General features: G+C 39.2%; 4 protein-coding genes and 1 non-coding gene across 5 annotated transcripts in view; 1 reads left to right on the top strand and 4 right to left on the bottom strand.

Moving 5' to 3' along the window:
- Positions 1 to 24,012, top strand: part of LOC134748276 (baculoviral IAP repeat-containing protein 6) — an 84,617-nt gene that overhangs the window by 20,952 nt on the left and 39,653 nt on the right. Inside the window, exons 10-17 of the mRNA XM_063683010.1 lie at positions 1,480 to 1,554; positions 4,590 to 4,783; positions 4,921 to 5,055; positions 5,814 to 5,954; positions 6,603 to 6,761; positions 7,539 to 7,687; positions 8,546 to 8,894; positions 9,382 to 9,578. Of these exons, the coding sequence (XP_063539080.1) occupies positions 1,480 to 1,554; positions 4,590 to 4,783; positions 4,921 to 5,055; positions 5,814 to 5,954; positions 6,603 to 6,761; positions 7,539 to 7,687; positions 8,546 to 8,894; positions 9,382 to 9,578 (1,399 nt within the window). The remainder of the gene's footprint in view (positions 1 to 1,479; positions 1,555 to 4,589; positions 4,784 to 4,920; positions 5,056 to 5,813; positions 5,955 to 6,602; positions 6,762 to 7,538; positions 7,688 to 8,545; positions 8,895 to 9,381; positions 9,579 to 24,012) is intronic.
- On the bottom strand, positions 14,042 to 14,896 carry LOC134748261 (3-oxoacyl-[acyl-carrier-protein] reductase FabG-like). Its single transcript, XM_063682995.1, has one exon. The coding sequence runs from the start codon at positions 14,836 to 14,838 to the stop codon at positions 14,062 to 14,064; it is 777 nt and encodes a 258-aa protein (XP_063539065.1). The 5' UTR covers positions 14,839 to 14,896; the 3' UTR covers positions 14,042 to 14,061.
- LOC134748262 (3-oxoacyl-[acyl-carrier-protein] reductase FabG-like) lies at positions 18,059 to 18,878 on the bottom strand. The gene has a single exon (XM_063682997.1). The coding sequence runs from the start codon at positions 18,840 to 18,842 to the stop codon at positions 18,075 to 18,077; it is 768 nt and encodes a 255-aa protein (XP_063539067.1). The 5' UTR covers positions 18,843 to 18,878; the 3' UTR covers positions 18,059 to 18,074.
- On the bottom strand, positions 19,478 to 19,549 carry Trnam-cau (transfer RNA methionine (anticodon CAU)). The gene has a single exon. It is a non-coding gene; the product is annotated as a tRNA-Met (tRNA).
- On the bottom strand, positions 22,836 to 23,630 carry LOC134748263 (3-oxoacyl-[acyl-carrier-protein] reductase FabG-like). Its single transcript, XM_063682998.1, has one exon. The coding sequence runs from the start codon at positions 23,621 to 23,623 to the stop codon at positions 22,856 to 22,858; it is 768 nt and encodes a 255-aa protein (XP_063539068.1). The 5' UTR covers positions 23,624 to 23,630; the 3' UTR covers positions 22,836 to 22,855.

Here is a 24,012-nt window from a genome sequence, read left to right as displayed (position 1 = left end):
CATAGATATACCTTATCCTATTGTAAGTACAAAGTTTCAGAGCAATCTGGCTAGTCGTTTTAAAATGAGAGCGGAACTACTTTTGTATGGAGAAACGAGCTTGCCGGAGACCCTTGGTTTGGTATCATGAATAGAAGGAATATGCAATGAAATGGTTATTCGCGTTAGTTTTGCTGTGGAATGATCCTTACCCGCCCTTTTTTGGTGCTAGTGACACATGTCAGTTGGACATGGTGTTTCTAAAACACCTTGGCTTGGCGCGAAAGCGACTGACAGTGATTATGTTCATACAAATTTTTGTTTAAAGTTTGTACTGAAATGACCACTGTGATACAAATTACCTAGTTGCAATTAATATAATAGGGTGATGTTGACTAACATGGGATGACGTGTGAATGATAGTTTGTAAAGAGTTCTCTATTCGGTCTTATGAATTTCAATTAACTAATTATAGTACATTGTGTAACGACGCCCCCCCCCCCTCGTTGCACAATGAACAAGTGAAATTTTGCAAACGAGGTCTTTAGATGCACGACAGCCGCAGTCAAGTCGAGTTTGCAATATTCTAACCCCCGGAGTTATACACAATGTTTTTCATCACACTTGCGAAGAAAAAACTAAGTTTTAAGCAACGCACGCATACCGAGCAAGTGTGATGAAAAATCATTATTATCTCTTCGGCAATTTGTCGTGTTTAGCCGAAAAGTCAAAATTGGTCAAAAAATTTAAATTTGTCTATCTTTCTTTTATTCGTCACTTTGACAGTTGTGATTGTTAGAAAGAGAAAAAAAATAACGAAGGTGTTTGAAGTCACTTCCCTTGAGTGCATTTTAAAATTGTCACTCATGAACTACGGAACTCTATCAAGATGTTGTCCCTACGCACGGAATAGGTACTTATAAAGCCGGTAAAATTTCTAGGATGAATCGTAGCTCTTACAACTTACAATCATACTAGAGTTTAATAGTATTGGAAGCCGCTCAAGCTTTATTTGATATACCTTAGATCCAAGATCGAATTTTATCTTTACAATAATAATAATATAATTTCAACGACTAAATCTATCAATTTAACATTTTTGCTCCAAAATCGTTACCGGGCTCTTAAGTACGAGTAAATAAAAAAACCGGCCAAGTGCGAGTCGGACTCGCGCACGAAGGGTTCCGTACCATTACGGAAATAAACAGCAAAAAAATCACGTTTGTTGTATGGGAGTCCCTTTAAAATATTTATATTATTCTGTTTTTAGTATTTGTTGTTATAGCGGCAACAGAAATACATCATCTGTGAAAATTTCAACTGTCTAGCTATCATGGTTCATGAGATACAGCCTGGTGACAGACAGACAGACGGACAGCGGAGTCTTAGTAATAGGGTCCCGTTTTTACCCTTTGGGTACGGAACCCTAAAAAGCGAATGGGCTACGATTCGCAACCGGTTAACCCCCTTTACCCCACTGATCCCCGCTTCCGCTGGCAGGCGAGTTGCCGCCCCCGCCCGCCGCCAAAGCCGACTCGCAGCTAAAGGACCTGCTCAACCTCCCGCAGATTCCGGGTATGTTCCTATCACGCGATGTCAGGCTTGTCATCTGGTCAGCTGTTCATGCACGTACCTACTGTTAACTGGCAATTCGTAAATAGAATAGAATAGTTTTTATTCGTAAACACACAGACAATAGGCATTAAAAGAACATAGTGAAAATAAAGTGTCACGAAATGGCCCCATCTCAGCATGCTGCTGGCGACTTCCAGCGCTGATCTTCCGATGAGACCATCAAGTGAGAATCACGGAAGGTAACAGACAAAAAGAAAGCAACATAAAGGAAACAAACATAAATTATGGCGAAAAATAAATTACACACATAAATCTTATTGCAGTGACATAGGGTAAACAAATGATCAATTAATGGCGTTACTGTTAGTAACGATGTTGCAAATGCAAGGCAAAAATACGCTCGGCCGCGAACACACGGCACGACACGACATAGGTGGGAACAAAAGGTCCGATCGCTGTGTCTCGCTCCTACCTATGGCCGCCGCTCGCCGCTGCCGCCGCCGCGCGATGACGTGGCCGGGCCGTTAGGCTAGGCACGTCTACACAGACCGAACTGCTTCGAGTGGCGATTTATATGCGAGGGTACTCGTTCTGTGTGGACTTTTAGCGAACTGCTCGCACACTGCATGCGCGCTGGAAACCTTACCAAAGTAATTAAGGCCGTCTAAGCTAACTTTGCACCACTTGAATGTCTTGAATATAACAAAGTGAGGGAGTGTCATTAAGATCTCATATTTTCATAGAAGTTGTGCACGTCTACGCACACGCAGCCGAAAGAAAAAAAATACTATTTAAATTTTTATAGAATTCATGCAAAAAAGGAGTAGTGTACAGTTTTAAGCGCCTGACACATTTGGAATTTCAAGGGTCTATAGGACTCGATACAACGGTTTAAGGAATAGAAAGAAACAATGGCTTTTTTTTAACAGATTATGGTCTTTGGCGTAAAAATCATTTGAGAAGATTCAAACTATACCCTGACCACTGCACTCGCGTAGCTATTTCTACGGCAGACTGTACATAAATCGTTTATTGTTTTATGCTACATCCGATACCAAATATTCCGGCCCATTTCGTCGCAGTGTCGGTATTCGATTGTTTATTCGAATCGGCATTGTTTTTTCCGCCCAAATAAATTTCAGGTAAAAGAATTTACATCCGATAAATAATTACGGCATAAAAAAACACAAAAAAGTGAAATAAATTCGTGAATTTTAAAACTATGGCAAAATATTGTAATGAACAGCTGACCTCTCGTCGGGTTTTTGACTCACTGCTTATGTCCATTATTTATCTTTAACATTCCATCCGCTGTTAATACATCTTTTCCATCTCACTCACTCATTGTATTCTGTGTCACTCATACAATAATTGACTGGCATAAAAGCAAAAACTCCTCTGGCAGATATATTTGTGCTTTTATACCATTCAAATGTCAGTGTCTTTGTGAGCGTGTCTTTTCTATGTTTCGATTCTTGTTTCATTTATTAGCGGTGTTATTTTATACGTTAAAATTTGTCTCAATGCATATAAAAATGGCTTAGTGCAGGCTCCAGGCAATGACCTAATTTTATTTATGACTATCTATGATTAGCGACCCGCCCTGGCGCCGCACGGGTTACACAAAACCTTAAAAAATCATACACCTAAACTTTCCTCAAGAATCTCTCTATTGATAGGTGATGCATGCATCAGCCGCATGATTTCCGTTCAGTAGTTTTTGAGTTTATCGCGAACATACAGACAGACTCGGCGGGGGACTTTGTTTTATAAGGTGTAGTGATACAACCAAATTTTGAGTACTTAAGTCATTTTCATATACGTCGAAACTTTTGTTATGTACATTATTTAATGTGGTGACGATATGAATGGGAAGAAACATAATGTAAAAGCGATCAATTATAAAACTATAAAAAAAACTAAAATTGTAAGTTACATCATCTCTCAACATTCATTTAAAAAAAAGCAATGAATGCGGATCACTTTGTATAGGTATTTCCACACAAAGTAACCATTGTACATGGCTTTCGAGTGTAGTTTTTAAATTTATTTTTACCTAAAGGGGCCCACTGACTATCACTCGCCGGACGATATCGGCCTGTCAGAACAAAAGTTCCGAACAACTGACAGGCCGATATCGTCCGGCGAACTGATATTCAGTGGGCCCCTTAAGCATCGAAAAATTCATGTAAATCATGTCTTCATGCATTGTACAATATTAAAAAGCATGTCGTTATTTTTTAAAATTATTATTTGTTTAATCATATGGCTGCCTTCAAAATTCACAAAATAATATCGTTACACTACATATGGGCTACTTTACCGCACTAGTGCGATAATTAGCACATGACTCAACGTGCGAATAGGTAATTCGCAACTCGTGTCGATTTAAAACACTCCCTTCGGTCGTGTTTTAATTTATCGCCACTCGTTTCGAATTTCCTATTTTTCGCATTTGTATCGTAATGTACTATTGCATGTCAATAATACAATCTTCTGGCATGAAATCACAGATCAGTCATTAATTAGTGACGTGAAATATTTTTATTAGAATAAAGATCCTAGTTTGAATTTCAGTTTTTTTTTTGTTATGGCAACTTGATGTTCCTGTTGTAACATTTTCTCGTCGTAGAAGAATAATGATTCTGCATGACGTGAAAATGTCGTAAGAATATTAAACGACAATCACGATAAAAAATAGTCAAAACTTCTTAGATTAAAATTTTTCAACTAAGACTATTAAACCTGCTCCTGGCTTACATGGAAACCTACCCAACTGTCCGGCTCCGATTTGATTTATTTTTATATGTTATAGAGTAGTCCAAAATAACAGACACGTATTTTTTTAGCTACCCAAACAACCTACTGGGAGAAATTGTAACTTTTTTTTATCTCACGGCGATTGTACACTTTACTATGATTTACTTTACATTGTAAACAGAAATAAAGTGACCAAGGCCTCCAGTGCTCATCCATGGCTGGGATCTGGATAATTCTGTATGTCTGTATACTAACGTAGCCTTGGAACCTTGTAGAAACGAAATCCACACCCACGCCCCAAGCCTGGTGGGCGCAAAACAACGGAGTGGGAGTATTCGGAGCCGGCCTCAGCGAAGCGATGCCTCTACACGTGAGCTGCCACGCGGCCTCAGATGGGACCAAGCTGGAGTCCACGGGAGGCCGCCACCATCCCGCTGTGGTGTCGACGTTGCCTGGCGACCCTAATCAGGTACAAATCTAGGTCATTTTATTGGATGACAAACTTCTACCCCTTGAAGTTGAGGGGGATATTTTTAGTTTTGTGTAACTTGAAGCGGGTTATTTTAGTATGCGTAACTGGAACTAAAGATTCCTGTTTCCCCTCAGCTATGGAGCGTCGTAAAGGAAGGACAGATGAAACAAATGTCGCAAGACCCAGACTCGCTGGAGGACGTCGAAAGCTCCCTCATGGAATGCGATCCGCAGGAGAAACTAGAGTTTACCGAGGAGAAGTTCTTCCAGGTACGTTTGTTCTACGTTCTACGATTCTCACATTGCCATGTAGGGTGTTTTTACACAGTTGAGTTACCTGCGAGGTGAATATGTCATATCGAACACGGTTAACGGGACCATCCTTGAAATTACATAAAAATATTTGGTTGTTCCTTAGAAAACATAGATATTTGAATTTTAATCAGCGGATTTTTTTTCCCGATTTTGGAGTTGACCCCATAACAAAAGTGGTTCTGTATTTACTACATCTGCATTTTTAAAACTATGGCTATACGTCGACAAAACCCTGTCTCGCATTGTTTACTGCAGACTTGGGATGGGACAAGTCGCAATAAACAACGTATTTTAGCCATCTCTTTTTACCCTTCCGAATTTCAGACATTTGTAAAAAAATATGCGGCTGATTCTACGCTTAGGTTTTTATATTTAGTGTATAAAAGTAGTGTATCAAAGTACTCGAATGCTTCGGTCATATTGCAAGGAAAGACGGTGGCAATCTCGAAAAGCTTTTTGTAACCGGCAAAGTGGATGGGAAAAGGCCTGGACGTGCTCGCAGTTCAATACGTTGGTCTGACCAGATCCGCACCGCTCTTGATTCCACAGTTCACATGGCTCTCCACACCGCCAAAGACAGAAATAGGTAGATGGAGAAATATTGTAAGAGAGAAAGTGACACAAAAGGGAGGTCACGACCCTCAATATTGAGGAATACGACGCAAGGAGGAGGTATAAAAGTAGTGTTATGATCGTTTTCTCTTTTTGAATAGGAACAAGAGCAATGCGGCATACCATGGGCGCAGCTAGTGACCCGCGTGCCGCAACACACGCTGGTAGTGGAGCGCATGCACAGCGGCGCCCGGCGATACATCGTGCTGGATCTGGGGCACGCGGTGCGCCTCACAGACGTGGTGAGTTACCATTGTCCCTGTCTAGTGCCCGCTTTTCACCAAAAAACCGGCCAAGTGCGAGTCGGACTCGCGCACGAAGGGTTCCGTACCATCACGGAAAAAAACAGCAAAATAATCACGTTTGTTGTATGGGAGCCCCATTTAAATATTTATATTATTCTGTTTTTAGTATTTGTTGTTATAGCGGCAAAAGAAATACATCATCTGTGAAAATTTCAACTGTCTAGCTATCACGGTTCGTGAGATACAGCCTGGTGACAGACGGACAGCGGAGTCTTAGTAATAGGGTCCCGTTTTCACCCTTTGGGTACGGAACCCTAAAAATGGTAATAAACAGAAACGGAGGCAATCGACTGAGCGGACCGTAGTACAGGTGTGGTGCTTTACCGTCGTATTTTCATGGAAACTTACGAACGTGTCATCCTATTTCAGTCAGTCTCAGTATAAAAAGTACTGAGGTTGACTGAAGTGGCATGACAAATACGAATACGAACAAGGTAAAGGATTATGCACTCCATCTGTAAAATGGTGGTGCCCTTCCACGAAGAGAGAGTTTCTGCTTTCGCCTTCGCATGCCCGCGGACTTCGCGGATTATATCTTATTATTAGCCAGTCATAATTTATTTTGTAATACTACTTGGTTTGCAGATAATCCCTTCGTGCTCCGACCTTGTGACACTGTGCATCGACATCTGGGTGTGCAGCGAAGAAACAGATTGCGTGAAGCTAGCGTTCGCCACCGATATCGCGACGAAGCATCTCGTGCTCACCGACATACAACCGCCGCCGCTTTGTCGGTACATGAAGGTGAGATATATTTACCTGAATTGCTGATTTTACAGTCGTATGTGTTGCTTTAATCTGGTCACAAGGTTCAACCTTTCCCAGCGTTGTATAGCGGGTAGGTTTGACTGGTTACTACACTACTTCGAAATGCACGTCGTCCAGCGATGTGTAATGTTGTGTAAAATGTTTCAGAAATACATATTTGTGACGTTTTCAATCAAAAGGTACCACATTGTCGCTTACCATAAGGACGAAAATTGCTTGTATCTTTATACGAAAAATCTGTCAGAGCGTCCTTATGGCAAGCCACAATGTGGTACCTTTTGCTTGAAAACGACACATTTATTGGTATATTATGCTAACATTATAAGATTTATAAGTCAACCAACGATGAATATGACTTTACGGTACTTTAAATAAATGCATGCAAATAGTTCCGTTTTCCAGACCTTGGTCTCCGGTTGACACCATACGTTGCGGGCAAAGTCACAGCATATACCTATACTACCTATAGTAACAAGTCGTGACACTGTACGCAGCGTACGCCGGCAACCAAAGAGCAAATCCTCATTCTTATAAAAATCATTATAACTTCCCAAAGTTTTTAATAAATAGAAGTTGCCCTCGCTTGACGATTTGCGCCCAAACACAACTTGTCAATCAGAAAGAACCAGGAAAAGTATACTCATCCCTTTATTTTGGGTGCTAGTACTAGCGAAAGACAAAGACAGATATGATTCTTTCTGTCTATGTTAGAAATGAGAAAGTCCACCAAACTGAATGTAATAAATTTTCCAGATTACAACGATAGGCCGGTACGGCATGTCGGCCATGAAATGCAAGATTCCGCTGGGCTGGTTCTACGGGGAGGTGGCCGAGATAGCCAACGTCAACGCGTCCATTAATTCTCTGAATGCGCTGCACCAGGATTTGACATGCCGTTTTAGGTAAGCGAGCAAGGCTATACTAGATTACAGTTGTGGGACGGTATTATCAGTAGGCCTAGGAAAAACGTGCTTGATTGATTTCGGGAACCATATACAGTAAGGAAAAAAATTATGGGCCCTGGAGGGAAAGTACTTTAAAAACCATTTGCTCAAAGGAAACATTTTTTTATTTTTAAAGAGTAGCAAAACTGCATTCTCAGATTTTTTTTAATTTCGCTTCACTCGCCCGGGAATCGAACCAACAAAAAATTCCATACTATTTTATCAATGATAACATTTCTCCAAGAAACATAGGTCTTACACTCGTCTGTTGTACAAAATATCCATAAAATCGAATATTTATATTCAAGAATATTTTTGGACGAGCAAGATAGAAAAAAAAAATTTAAAATCTTTAAATGCAGTTGTGTTTCTTTTTAAAAATAAAAGAATGTTTCCTTTAAGTAAAATGAGTTAAGGTTTTGTGGCACTCCCTCCAGGGTCCATTAATTTTTCCATCCTGTATAGTTCAATATGTTTTTTTGAAACAATGCCACCGAGACATTAGTATGGTCTTGTGAGTTCGCGTAGACCGCCAATTTTGCCAAAAAGGCAATTTTGTGTTGAAAGACCTTTACCTGCCCTTTGGCTATCACAAGTATTTACTTTATAAACTCATAAATAACATACCTATCTATGTATAAATATATATGTCTCGTTCTCAAGTGAAAGGTACCACATTGTCGCTTACCATAAGGGTGAAATTTGCTTGCATCTCTATACGAATATACTGTCAGAGCGTCCTTGTGGTAAGCGACAATGTGGTACCTTTTACTTGAGAACGACACATATTTATACTCATATATTTTCTGTCAACAGGCTAGCGACCGGAAAATTAATGGACCTCCTGAATCCCTACTTAGAACTATACAACGGCAACGCAGCCCACATGATGGCCTACCTCAACCTACCCAACGAATCCGACCCCAAAGTGCTAACAGCATACCAGGAGTGCATAGAACTGCAACAACAACTACACACATGCACGAACATAGTCAAAAGGCTACAGAATAAATCTGAATGTAATGAGCATGTGCTAGATCAGATCAATAAAGGTGAAGTTACACCGGAAGCGTTGCTGGAGAGAGCCTCGACGGATAAATTGAGAGTTATAAGCGAGAGTATAGTCGATACGCTGCTGTATTTCTTCTTCCAAGTTGATAATGTGGTAAGTAATTTTATATTTGTTTAATTAAAGAAAACAATTTTGTTTTTACTTCAACTCATTAGAATGATATACCTATAAATAGAGTATCTATTAGAGATACAAGTAGTAGTAGTGTATTTTGTCTATGGTGGCAGACATTTAAATTGATCTTAAAAGTTGTTCTATTCATTAATAGAGTACGCTGTTATTTTAGCGGGTGCATTTTTATTAGAGAAAATTCACACGCATGCGGAAATATTATATTCCATATTGATCTTCAGAGAGTAAAAATAACAATCGTTATTAGATCCTTCGGTCAGTGATATAATTCTATAGATACAAAATATCTTTGCACAGACATTTGGTTAAGATCCATATCTAGGCATTTCTCAAGAAAAGAAAAAACCCTTTTATTCACAGAAAATTTCACAATTAATAAAACAGTATTTTTTTTTAAGAAATGCTCATCTTAGAGATTATAGCTAGATGATCGTTGATCTTGTTCCAGCAACACCAAGAGGTGAGCCTCGAATGGTGTCAAGTGGTATCCGGTTTACTATGGGAGTGGGGCGGGCGGGGCGCGGCGGCCCTGGCCACCGTGCTGGCTCGGCTCTGCGGGGCGCAAGACTGGTGGGGCTCCCACTTGGCCGACACACTTACTACGGCGTTCTCCGCTGCCGATGCGCCGCCAGCCGCTCTAGACAGGTACGTGATGTTTCAACTAGTATCCGGTGTATTATTAGTGTGTGTGTGAGATACAATTAACTCCATGCATGAATTTATTTTTATTTTTGGATTCATAATTTATATCGTTGGAACACCGGAAATGATAAAAATACTTTTGTAAACCTTAACATTATTTTATTAATAAATATTTAAATTGTTGAAAAATTTTGAGCGGTTGAAACGCTCATAATTTTTGGCGCGAATTCGACAGAGCGTGATGACGTCACACGTTGGGCGGCCCAACTGACGTTTGCTACTAATGACACTAATCTGTCTAACGCGTGACGTCACGTGGCGTTTCGAGCGTTTCACTCACTAGCTTTTCGCGGGCAAATTTTTGTACTTTTTATTTATAATTTTAAGTAATTAAATGGTAATTTAAAAACGGAAATGCATTTGTAACATGATATAACGGTAACAAACATCCGAATAAAACATATTTCGTTCAAATATAAACTTCATGCATGAGGCTAATTGTGGGGCACTAGCCTGGCTGGCACCCTCACAACGGAGTTTTCTTCTGCTGCAGGGACCGGCCCGCTATCCCTTATCGGGGTTTTATAAGGGTATTGCATAAGGCTTAACTCACCATACCCTTTGCCAGACGAAACCCTTTGTTTTGGTTTTAAAACCCTTATATAAAGCTACCACATTTGAGTAATCGGTAGCCCAAATACCCTTACAAAACCCTTATCATCCGCTCACCAACACCTTGCATATTGCTTATAAGGGTTAGCCTTATAAAGGGCTTCCCTATTAGCATATAAGCGTGCTAATTTAAGTCGTCTACCTTGTTCATAAAGCACACATTACTTCGAATCCGAGCGATCGTCGGCGGCGACGGCGGCGTTCTTTGACTAGGCACGTATTTTCTTTCCTTTTCATACACTACCTTAGATATATACTAATCCTGTCTCTTTCACGCAAAGGGAAACCTTTATAAAAAGCGCTTAAAGATAAGGGTAACCCTTATTAAGAGCTAGCCTTATTTTTGGTTAGCTTTTCGGTAAGGGTTAGTCAAAGGTAAGGGTATGAATAGGCTTGCAGTTCAAAAGGGAAAGTCTTTCAATGTGTTAGCCGTGTTTAAGTGTCACCCATTGAAAGGGTTTTATTGCGGAAAGGGTTGTCCGGTCCCTGGACAGATATAATATAACACAACTATTTAACAACAGACCAGACTTGTACTACATTCCCGGCGTTTACAACAATCCAAGTTCATCCACTGAAGATATTGAAAAGGTCGGCGAACAATTTATTCTTGCGCTATATAAAGACCGACCCGAAGAAGTGGACATGAGTCATCACAGATTTGTTTGCTTTAACAAATTAGTCGGTCAGCAAAGAACTCATTCCCCTACAAAAATCTCATTCCCCTGGCCATACCTATTCGCAAATTCCCAGGAGATGCCGCTTTATTAGCGTCTCATTTTTGGTGACTGTGTAACCCATACCATCTACAACCAAAACTGCTTAGCTGCTTAACGAAATCAAATCCCGGTATTTTACCTCGTTTAGCGAGTTGGGCATTGGGCATCATCAGCAGGTATCGTAAACTGCGAGCAAAATCCATTGAAATGACGTATGGCAACAAGTAACAACCCTAGTACTTCAATGGATTTCGCTCGCAGTTTACGATGCCTGATCATCAGTGGTGTGTTTTTCCAGAAGGAGGACTATGTCAACACCGTTGTCATATAATATTTTGCTGAGGCATATCAATCATATAATATCATTTATTGAATGCCAACCATGGTATTACAAGGTTTTTACATATAATAATAATATTATAGAGTACAGCATGGACCCTGCTAGACAAATCTTAAAATATAACAACCTAGAGAATAAATTATACAATTTACACTTAAAACTAATACATATTTTCCGATCCGTCGTTCATATATTCTTCGAGTGTAAAAAGCTTTAGAATCTCATTCCATTGTATCTTATTGTTTGCGTTTTCTTTGAGAGATAAGTATCTGTTCGTAAGAACTATTATGTAATCTGTGCCTACGTTTACTTATACTTTTAACTGAAATTGCATCCTTGCAAATAAAATATTGCGTCATATTTAGCACAGATAATTCGTTTTTTTTTGGGTTCCGTTACTGGGAATATTTCCAGTAACGTTCCGGGTAATAATCCCAAGAATCTGTAATTTACGGAAATATTCAAATTTATTACATGTCATCATCATATTCATCATCATCACAGGCACAGATATAAAAATATGTATAGGCCTTTGCGTCTATTACAGACGATTTATGTATTGCTGTTTAGACAACGGGTTTATTGACTGTGGAGGCCGATGCGTGAGCGGCACGACCTTCCAAATTTTTGGCAGAGAAAGCTCATGCCACCTGAGGCACAAAATAACTAATAGTACTACCGTACAGAAAATTAACTCCTTCACAAAAGTCAGATTTAGGTATAAAATTATACCTATACTCGCCGCCTGCAAGCAAAATTGAAACTTATAACCGCGCACGAACCGTGAATCTTCTTTGCGCGCCGCAGTTTTATGACCGAGCTGCGAGTGTCGGCACGAGGTTGTCACGCCACAAGTTTTTGTACCTATACCCATTGATTTATTATTTTTAAGATAAATATGTAGGAATTACAAACGTTGATTCTGTAAACATATTTTTTTTATCCGGAGATAGTATGTCTGATTCTCACGGAAGTAGGTATGCCACAGAAGTACTTATTCCTTTGAAAATATGTCGGTCAATATAGTCCGGAATTTAAAAAAATGTTATTTCTGCTTCCTTGTTCTTCCGTTTATTCAGACATTCGTAAACAGAACAATATCAATAGATTTAGGTTTCGAAGGCATTATGTATTTTCAATTTTGCGCGAGTCGAGCGGCAGCCCATTGCCATACGCCTGCCCGGGAGGCGCGCCGGCCAAATGTACCTAAACTGCGAAGTGACACCCCCCTGCCTGAGGTTCCAGTCTCGGTTTGCTTTCTGCGACGCCTTCTGCTATCTAACGCATTAAACCAGACTTGGTCGCATAGCCTTCTCCCCTCCACAACATGCTTGCGCCATCCATCACGGTCCTCAGCTAAGTTTTCCCAGTCATGTGGTCGATATCAAATGCTGACATGTCTCGCTTGACACGATCTTTAAAGCAACATGCGCATTTTGACATGCGCTGTCTACGCAACATTTTAGGCATAACTTAGCAGGACAAAGTGACAAAGAAAGGGATTAAAGCATTACGTGTGGATGTATCATACGAGGTGCAAAAAATCAATATAGGTTTACTGTTTAAGTAAATTCCCAATACTACTGGGAATATTCCCAATATTACTCGATATTTTTCCAATCTTGTAAGTTTTCTACTTGACTGGGCATACTCAAAACTAGTTACTCATTGAATAATTTCACAATTTAAGTAAAAATAAAATGAAAATGTAATAAAAAAACCGGCCAAGTGCGAGTCGGACTCGCCCGACGAGGGTTCCGTACTTTTTAGTATTTGTTGGTATAGCGGCAACAGAAATACATAATTTGTGAAAATTTCAACTTTCTAGCTATCACGGTTCATGAGATACAACAGCCTGGTGACAGACAGACAGACGGACAGCGGAGTCTTAGTAATTGGGTCCCGTTTTTACCCTTTGGGTACGGAACCCTAAAAATAACATATTTTTATTTAACAAAAATCGACAATAATTAATCAGATATTTATTATGAGTAGGTACAGTACAGTACAAATTACATACATCGTTTCTTATTTGTTTAGTGGTAAAATAGTAAAATTTATCCTTTAAAAAATATTAAATTAGTATAATTAATAAAATTTTATATAATGCCAAAGATAGATATAACTCCGTAATAGATGGATACAGTCTAAGGAAAAAACGTGCCTCGAAAATCAAGAAAATTTGATTCTCGTTCAGAGGGCGCTACTAGCTTTGGCCTACTGTCGTATAGATGGCGTTGACGGTTTCGTTTGTTATTTAACAATTTTAACGCATATCAGTGAAAGAACATGGGTCAAAATCATAAAAATAATTAATGCAAATAAAAAAAATCATTTATCCATATTTAAATACATTTTATCGTATTTTTATAAATATTTATTTTTAGTTTTAAAGTGTGTCGACAGATGGCAGTAAATTTACTGGGGTTACAAAATTTACTATGACAGTACCGCTCTGCTCTAGTATAAGTTACTCTATGATAATGCGTAAAATTAATAAAAAATCATAAAATTAATTCACCCACGTTGACCAGAGTTGATCATCGTTAATTTTTTCATTGTGATTGACCTCTGTATATACAATTTATTAAACTTTGTTTTGTAGCAACATTCGTGCCTCACCTTGTACTTACCTAAGTAGGAAGGGTAAATAGGATAATGTTACGAATTCGAATTTGTGTTTCAGTTTAAAAAAGTCGAAAAACATAATTTTGGCTTATAACATTTATAGGTTCTCACATTTTACATTATTTCTTCACTTCAACGTGTGACCATTGTCTGAGACGTAGGTAGAACCGGTGATGCTCCTCGCTTTATCGCTGGCTAGAAACGCGATAACATCAGCGATTTCCTCTGGCTCCCCCACTCTGTTCAAAGCCGTCATTGTCTTCATATATTCCCACCATGCCGCATCGCCAGCTCCAGGCATCATGAGATTCATGAGGTCACCATTCTCAGCTAAGTCCGTCCTCACCGGGCCAGGGTTCACGCTGTTAACTCTCACACCAGAAGCCGCCAGGTCTAAGGCGGCGCAGCGAGTGAAGTGATCTAGGCCTGCCTTTGACACGCAGTACGCCGTTAAACCTTCAAGAAGTTTCGTTGATGCTACACTTGACACGTTTACTATATTCCCCTTGGTTGCCACTAGAAACGGTGCAGCCAGACTGGTCAGCTGAACGATGGAGCGCATATTTGTGTTCATAACTTCATCGTATATTTTCAAACTATTTGAATCAGCAACAGAAGCTTTCCTTATTATTCCGGCGTTGTTCACTAAAACATCAAGCTTCCCGAAGTGGTCTACCGTTTTCTCGATGATGGTGCTGGCTTCTTTTTCATTGGAAACGTCTGCTCTGATGACGAGGGGTTGTGCTCCCAGTTGCTTGCACTTCTGCGCAACGTTGCCGAGTTTAGTTTCATTTCTGCCAACAATCGCGACGCTGGCTCCTTCTTTAGAGAACAAGATGGCGGTGGCTGCTCCAATGCCGGAGCTCGCACCCGTCACTAGCACCACTTTACCGGAGAAACTCATCACTGTGAAATCTATCAACGGAATGATAAACTAGAAAACAGAGCTTGAGTATTTATGATCCCTTATCTTTCATTCGTATTCGTATATTATTTATAGCCTTCGTTGTTGAAATTGTAAAGTCATCATGATACCAACAAATATTGTTTGTATGTACAGATACTATTTTTTTACCCATGTATGCAGTTCGCGGTGTAATCATGATAATTGTTTTGTTACCGTGATTTGTTGACTTTTGTTTTACTGTTTTTATTATATCTATATCTTATTTATTGTGTCTATATCTTACATCAAACACCAACGTGATTTATAGAATTATAAAAATTGTCAGACTATGACTCAATATTACGACTAGATAGTGAACAAGCAAGTCATCACATCAAATAATTAACATAATGACTATTGATTCAAGGTTAATAGCGTAACGTAAACCATTTGAATTTGTCTATATTAGATTAATTCATGCTATGATTGAGTAGAAACATAAATCATTAAATAAGTACAATGGAAGAAGGTAAAGAAATTTAAATCTACATTTGGGAGTTTAAAAAAAAGAGTTTTGACCCGAACGAAATTTTATTCTTAATTTTATAAAACTACTAGCTTTTGCCCGCGACTTCGTCTGCGTGGAATTAGTAATTTGGGTTTATCCAACAGGATAAAGGTAAAGGTATTTTTATCCAACATGCTTTTTTTATTGATTCCCCATACAATCTTCCTTATTTAAGGGACAATACTATAACGCCTAGATAATGTGTAATGGCAATCATTCGATTTGAGCATATATCCTTTCATCTATGGGAGACCAGAATCGGGCATCAGTTTTTGCGGCAATTTTAAATTCAAAATTTGAACTTCAAGGTCACTATTTAAATAGCACATCTTTGAGAAGACACAGATGAATGGATATGCTTACATCAATTATCAATCGAAACACCAATTATCTTACTTCCACCCCGCTTTTCAACCTCTTAAGGGATGATTTTCGGCATAAAAACTATCCTATACTGTCCTTCCCGGGACTCAAACTTTTCTCTATACCAGATTTCAACTAAATCGGTAAAGCGGTTTAAGCGTGAAGAGGTAACAGACAGACACACTTTCGCATTTATGTTATTATAGTATGGTTTAAAAAAAAAGCTTTAGAAGCCTATTAAGAATTTATATTGATATGTATCATATCAGTTACAGCTCATATATTTATTTATTTTATAATTATGTTTAAATGACAATCGTAATCTGTTAAATTTTATCGAAGACGCAAGTGACTTCGTGAGGTTGTTTTTAAAGCAGGTTTTGCACACCCAAGTGGAACGCTACCCTTATCCGCTGAAGCATTATATTACTAATATTATCTACCAGGCCGCTTATCACGATTTGTGTTGTCACCTGTGATTTCGTGTGTCAAGCACGATTTAAAGTATGGAGTTGCGCGCAATAACACGAGTCATGCTATTCGGTCAGCTACATTATCCCTAGTCTAAATCTGGCGAAGCTTGGTCAAAGGTTATACTGGCAAAAAACGCGTTGCATATTTAACTTTAAGACGAATCCTTTAACCTTGTGAACGCCGAGAACACCTAAATTCGTCGTCACTAGATAGTCGTGCCCACAGCGCCATGGACAACTGTAGGTGTTATGGCGGTCGCTGTCCGATACGTCTGACGGATGAAATTCTATGAAAGAAAATATGTTCCTGGACATAAATAAATAGGGTTGCCTAAAGAAATATAGTCAAGGCTATTTTTAATTAATTTAAGAGAAAAAAAAAACGTCAAATTTCACCGACTTGTCTGACGAACGAAATAAGTTCCAATGGAAAGTATTCGCAATAAAATTACTATCATTTTGATATATAAATAATATAATTCAAGCGTCAGACAGATGAGTGCAATTATATCGACACATAATAGTGACCGGAAAAAGATAAGCAACCTAATTTATTCATATTGTACAAGTTGTATACTTTCCATTGGAACTTATTTCGTTCGTCAGACAAGTCGGTGAAATTTGAAGATTTTTTATTATTAATTAAAAATAGCCTTGACTATGTTTCTTTAGGCAACCCTATTTATTTATGTCTAGGAACATATTTTCTTTCATAAAATATAAGTTTCATCCGTCAGACGTATCGGTGAAGGTCGACCATATATAACTTATCTTAGGCTAACTGTACCCTCTATTGTTAACAAATAAACATTTTTTCTCATTTTTTCATGTAGGCACTTATAGCTTCTTGATAAAAAACTATTTAAACGAGAACAATCATTCCAAAGATTTGGGTTCGAATCCCACGTTGACCAGAGTTGATCATCGTTAATTTTTTTATTGTGATTGACATCTGTATATAATTTATTAAACTTTGTTTATGTAGCAACATTTGTGCCTCACCCTGTACTTAGCAAAGTTGAAATTTGGTATGTAGATAGTTTTTGTTATGGGGAAGGATATAGAGTAGTTTGCAACCTCAAAATCACCCCGTACGGGTGAGAATGGGGTGGAAAAGGGCGTTAGGGGGAAAAGGGGGTTGAAGTTTGTAAGGGGAATCAGTAAAAAGCAGACTGTATAAAAGATGCCCCTAGATGCGTATTTCAGAATGTTCCATAGTAAATTACCCTCAACCCTTTAAATTAGGAGATGCAAGATTGTCATAAGCAACTTACAAAAAGAAGTGAAATCCCACCAAAAATACTTTCATGTAAAATGTTGCCAAGACGAAACCATAAAGGGGCCCACTGACTATCAGTCCGCCGGACGATATCGGCCTGTCAATTAGAACAAAAATTTGACAGTTCCGAACAACTGACAGGCCGATATCGTCCGGCGGACTGAGTCAGTAGGCCCCTTAAGGTTCGCAAGGTGAAAAAGTTATTAGATCTCTTGTAGAGCCAAGCTTATTCTAACTTTACAAGCCCTAGCTTCACAAAATACACCTTAGTTAAAATATGTGGCTTGGCCGTTTCGTTACTTCAAAACTATTGTAAAATAAAAAATAATGATTAATGAATAAAATTGTACCCTTACTCCCATGTAACGATAGCGAAACGGCGAAGCCACAAATTTTGACTAAGGTGTAGAGTTTGTGAAGTTAGGGCTTGTAGAGTTAGAAGCTTGGCTCTACAAGAGATCTGATAACTTTTTGACATTGCTAGTCTTATGGTTTCGTCTTGGCAACATTTTACATGAAAATGTTTTTGGTGGGATGACATTTATAAGTTCTCATATTTTACATTATTTCTTCACTTCAACAGGTGACCATTGTCTACGACGTAGGTAGAACCGGTGATGCTCCTCGCTTTATCGCTGGCCAGAAACGCGATAACATCAGCGATTTCCTTTGGCTCCCCCACTCTGTTCAAAGCCGTTGTTGTCTTCGCATGCTCCCATGCCATATCGCCAGCTCCAGGCGGCGCCAGTCCAGAATTCTCAATTAAGTCCGTCTTTACCGGGCCAGGGTTCACGCTGTTAACTCTCACGCCAGAAGCCGCCAGGTCTAAGGCAGCGCAGCGAGTGAAGTGATCCACACATGCCTTTGACACGCAGTACGCCATTACACCTTCACTAATAACTTTCGTTGATGCTGTACTCGACACGTTTACTATATTCCCCTTGGTTGCCACTAGAAACGGTGCAGCTAGACTGGTCAGCTGAACGATGGAGCGCATATTTGTGTTCATAACTTCATCGTATATTTTCAAACTATTTGATTCAGCAACAGAAGCTTTCCTTGCCAATCCAGCGTTGTTCACTAAAACGTCAAGCTTTCCGAAGTGATCTATCGTTTTCTTGATGATGGTGCTGGCTTCTGTTTCATTGGCAACGTCTGCTCTGATGACGAGGGGTTGTGCTCCCAGTTGCTCGCACTTCTGCGCAACGTTGCTGAGTTTAGTTTCATTTCTGCCAACAATCGCGACGCTGGCTCCTTCTTTAGAGAACAAGATGGCGGTGGCTGCTCCAATGCCGGAGCTTGCACCCGTCACTAGCACCACTTTACCGGAGAAACTCATCACTATGAAATCTATGAACGGAATGATAAACTAGAAAACAGAGCTTGAGTATTTATTCCCGTATCTTTTATTCGTATTCGGATATTAGTCACCATGATTATACCTACAAATATTGTTTGAAGTGTTTGAATGTGACCCATGAATCATGTTGCCAGTGTATGTACAGATACTATTTTTTATCAGGTATGCAGTTCGCGGTGTAATCATGATAATTGTTTTGTCATTATGATTATACCAATCAAGTAACATCAAGCAACAACGTGATTTATAGAGGTATAAAAATTATTAGACTCATTATCATCTTCCTCGCATTGTCCCGGCATATTGCCACGGCTCATGGGAGCCTGGGGTGCGCTTGGCAACTAATCCCAAGAATTGGCGTAGGTACTAGTTTTTACGAAAGCGACTGCCATCTGACCTTCCAACCCAGAGGGTAAACTAGGCCTTATCGGGATTAGTCCGGTTTCCTCACAGTGTTTTCCTTCGCCGAAAAGCGACTGTCTACGAAACAAATAAAATTATTTTATGAAATATTTTTTGACTTGTTTTTTAAGTAGTCACACTACTATATATAAATTATAACCTGAAATAAATATCATACAAAACATAAAGAAAAAGTGACCTAAGTCCATTGGTGGCCGAGGCGGGAATCGATTCCGCGTCTTCAGCTTATGCGGCTAACGTCCTGACCACTAGACCACACGGCCACGGCGGTACCCGACCCAAATTCTCTGGTGTATGCTATCTTTGAAAGGCTAGGCGCCTTTGACCAACTCTAAGGGCGAGCAGTAAGCGTCTGGTAAATATCAAATAAAAATTGTTAGACTATGACTCGTTATTACGTTTGGATGGCGAACAAGCAAGTCATTACATCAAATAATTAACATAATGACTATTGATCCAAGGTCAATAGCGTACCGTAAGCTGTACTGTTCAATGAAACACCACGAGTCCTTGACAACAACAGATTTATTTCCACATACATACACACAAGAGGGTACAACCCAAATCTTACAGATACATCTACAACATCTCCCCCAAAACGAATTTCTTAAACTTATTATTAAGTAAGTAAAATATTACTTACGTAAGGCCGTTCCATCGGTTTGCCGCTGTCTTTATCACATTTCGCAAGAAAGAACGGGAAAGAACATACGCGCCAAGTGTCAATTTTGATCGAATTTTGTCGGTTTATATTTATTTTTCATTTCTCACGCTCTGAAAGAGGGTCATTGTTGTTCTAAAAGGTGTGCAGAAAATGATAAGTGTCTGCACTAGAGCATTTTACGTTCGAAGTACGATTTTTTTACTTTTTTTACGATAAGCAATTGAAATTTGAATTTAAATGGATTTTTTATACAATTTCCATTATGATATTTGACTCTCCCTTCCATAAATAACGATACTTTTGCCTAAATTGTTAATTGAAAGTACCCTCAAGAAATACTATAAAAATGTATACTTAGTCATGTTTAAAAAACACATTCATTTTACTTTTCTCGTATTCGAAATGAAAAGTAGAGTGTTTAACTCGGGTGAAAGGCATCATTTCAGCCTCGGACTATTGGCGCTCTCACTGCGTTCGAGCGCCAAAATACCTCGGCAGGAATGAGTGCCTTTCATCCCTTGGTTAACAATCTACTATTAAAAACGTTACCTTACAATATCGAAATTCTAAAGCCATGAAATTACTATTTATGTTAAGATTGATTTTTCTTCTTTTTTGTTTATAGTATCACATAATAAAAAACCGAGTAAAGTAGGATTAAAAGTCCGAGCTAGAGGTTACTTTGGGAATTAATTGTATCGAGCGAAGTGTCATAATTCGTGTATCGGAAGCTATGTTGTTAAAGATAATATAGTCAAGAACTACATATATTTTTTCCACGTCTACTAAATAATATCAACGCCTCTTAGAAAAACATGATCATATAAGGAGATTTACTAGCCAATGAATTCAAAGAATAATGAAACTTATCTCTACGTGTGATAAAACCTACAGTTGAATAACTATAATGCACAAAACACTTTAAATTGATAAGAGACTGTTAAGGTTCAAAATAAAACCGTGATATCATAATTTTACTATGGTGTTAAAATTAGACAGGGATTTTAAACCTTACGGGGAACTAAATAAAATATAATTACTTCGGTTATTCCGATTTAGTACAAATTAATTTGATAATTAAGTAATACAATAGGCTGTATTAATAATAACAACACATATGCATAGGCTATAATTATATACATAATGAGTATTTTTATTTGAATTCTGTTTTAAATATTTTACTTCTTAGATTGATTTTCGGCTAATAACTTCGCCTTTCTATGCGTCATTATAACTGTCGGTCTATCGGAAGCATGTGTTTGTTGATTATCTGCCTTATGGGCGTTATCGTAAGACAGGTTTTCGCATGTTTCCGATTTATCCATATCTTTGCAGGCGTCCTTGAACTCGTCCCCGCAGTCAGCTGATGACTGCGGCGGTTCGGACTTCGGGGACACTGGCTCGTCACTCACCATACATTTTATTTAATGACGACGATTGCGTCGGAATTTACCTCCCACCTTATTCTGAACTATGTACGATCTAGGAGTCGCGGCTTTAGACATAGAACATTTTTATTCAACATCACATGAAATGGCAACAGACTTTACCCACCATAGTGGCACGAGTCCTAGCTTTTCCTTCTACACATGACGTAGTACATAACCTATGTTAAGTGGAGGTAATTCCTTACAATGTACGTCGTACCGTATTGTGTCGTGTTCAGATGAGGCAACAGGTTGCGGCTTTAATAATTCTGGGTGAACTGGTAGTTTACATCTTAATCTGCGACTCATCAAAAGCTGCGCAGGAGAGCTCAAACCGTCCCGGGGCGTATTTCGGTAGTGCTAAATAAAAATCGCTATCACTTAAAATTGATTTTTTGAGCATTGACTACCGTTTGAACTACGCGTCATTCTTTCCATTAGCTTGGGCATAATTTGGCGATGATGTTACGTGATTAAAATCACAATTTTTGGTAAAAACTTTAAAATCGCGACTACTAAATTGGGTCCCATTGTCCAATCAAAGTGTCGGGTATTCCGTGACGTGCAAATATTTCCTTTATGTTAGTTATGACAATGTTGGAGGAAACGTTTGGTAATCTGCACACTTCAATACATAGTTGGAATAATATCCACCAGAACTAGGAAATACTTATTTCTTATTTCGAAAATATCTGCACCAACTTTTTTCCACGGAAGTTTAGGGACAGCAATGGGTAATAGCGGCTCGCAAATGTGCAAAAGGTCAGCGCTTTCCTCCTCCAGCTGCACGACCCAGACACCCGAATTAGCGTCCAGCACCGAGAAGTAGGTGGCTCCGCGCAAGCGGCGTGGCCAGCTCGGTCAGCGAGGGCAGCTGGTAGTGCGCGCGACGTACCGCCACATCCAACGCGCGCAGGTCGAGGCATACGCGAATACCATTATTATTTTTTGCAACATGTACTAACGGATGAACCCATTGTTGATATTTTCCTAACTACTCCTAGTTCCTCCATTTTTTTTTAATTCGTGATAACCTGTCTCTTAACCCTGAAGGTACCTTCCTATTAGCATATACACATACCGGCGGAACCGATTTGTCAACAACAATGTGATATTTTCCCGGTAGACAACCTAAACCTTTAAAGAAATCAGAGTATGACGCCAAATTTATGGCATATACACGTTTAACCATGCACATTTCTTCACAAGAGTCCTTCTTCTTCCATCTTTGGAACGCGTTGGACTGGCAATCCAAAGATCTGGGTTCGAATCCCACGTTGACCAGAGTTGATCATCGTTAATTGTTTCATTGTGACATCTGTATACAATTTATTAAACTTTGTTTATGTAGGAACATAAGTAGGAAGGGTAAATAGGATAATGTTACGAATTCTAATTTGTTTGTTTAGTTTAAAAAAGTCGAAAAACATAATTTTAGCTTATAACATTTATAGGTTCTAAGATTTTACATTATTTCTTCACTTCAACAGTTGACCATTGTCTGAGACGTAGGTAGAACCGGTGATGCTGCTCGCTTTATCGCTGGCCAGAAACGCGATAACATCAGCGATTTCCTCTGGCTCCCCCACTCTGTTCAAAGCCGTCATTGTTTTCGCATGCTCCCATGCCATATCGCCAGCTCCAGGCGGCGCCATTCCAGAATTTTCAGCAATATCTGTCCTTACCGGGCCAGGGTTCACGCTGTTAACTCTCACGCCAGAAACCGCCAGGTCTAAGGCGGCGCAGCGAGTGAAGTGATCCAGACCTGCCTTTGATACGCAGTACGCCGTTAAACCTTCAGCAATAACTTTCGTTGATGCTATACTTGACACGTTTACTATATTCCCCTTGGTTGCCACTAGAAACGGTGCAGCTAGACTGGTCAGCTGAACGATGGAGCGCATATTTGTGTTCATAACTTCATCGTATATTTTCAAACTATTTGATTCAGCAACAGAAGCTTTCCTTATTATTCCGGCGTTGTTCACTAAAACATCAAGCTTCCCGAAGTGGTCTACCGTTTTCTCGATGATGGTGCTGGCTTCTTTTTCATTGGAAACGTCTGCTCTGATGACGAGGGGTTGTGCTCCCAGTTGCTCGCACCTCTGCGCAACGTTGCCGAGTTTAGTTTCATTTCTGCCAACAATCGCGACGCTGGCTCCCTCTTTAGAGAACAGAATAGCGGTGGCTGCTCCAATGCCGGAGCTCGCACCCGTCACGAGCACCACTTTACCGGAAAAACTCATCACTGTAAATTCTATCAGCAGAATGATAAACTAGTGGGCAGAACTCGTGTATTTATGTTCCGTTATACATGGTGCAATTATGAAAATTGTTGTCATCACCAGACCTCGTTACGTAAATGCTAGGGTTGGCACTCACTCCTCCACCGTACGGGTAAGATTCCGCATGCTATTGGGTAACAATCCGCATGTGGGGTAATTGTTCGCATCAAGAAAATTTCAATGGAATTGTCAATAAAATAAAGTTTAACGAATATTTATAAAACTGTCTCATCAATATCCACATACTAATTGAAGAATATTAAATAACTATTAATACTTTATTTAAGATATTTAACTCGTGGAGCGCCCTAGTATCACACGTTTTATACTAGTTAGTATATGAGTTCCAT

The sequence above is a fragment of the Cydia strobilella genome, chromosome 16 (genome assembly GCF_947568885.1).
Source record: "Cydia strobilella chromosome 16, ilCydStro3.1, whole genome shotgun sequence".
NCBI classification, from domain to species: Eukaryota; Metazoa; Arthropoda; class Insecta; order Lepidoptera; family Tortricidae; genus Cydia; species Cydia strobilella.
This window is presented reverse-complemented; position numbering and strand designations above follow the sequence as displayed.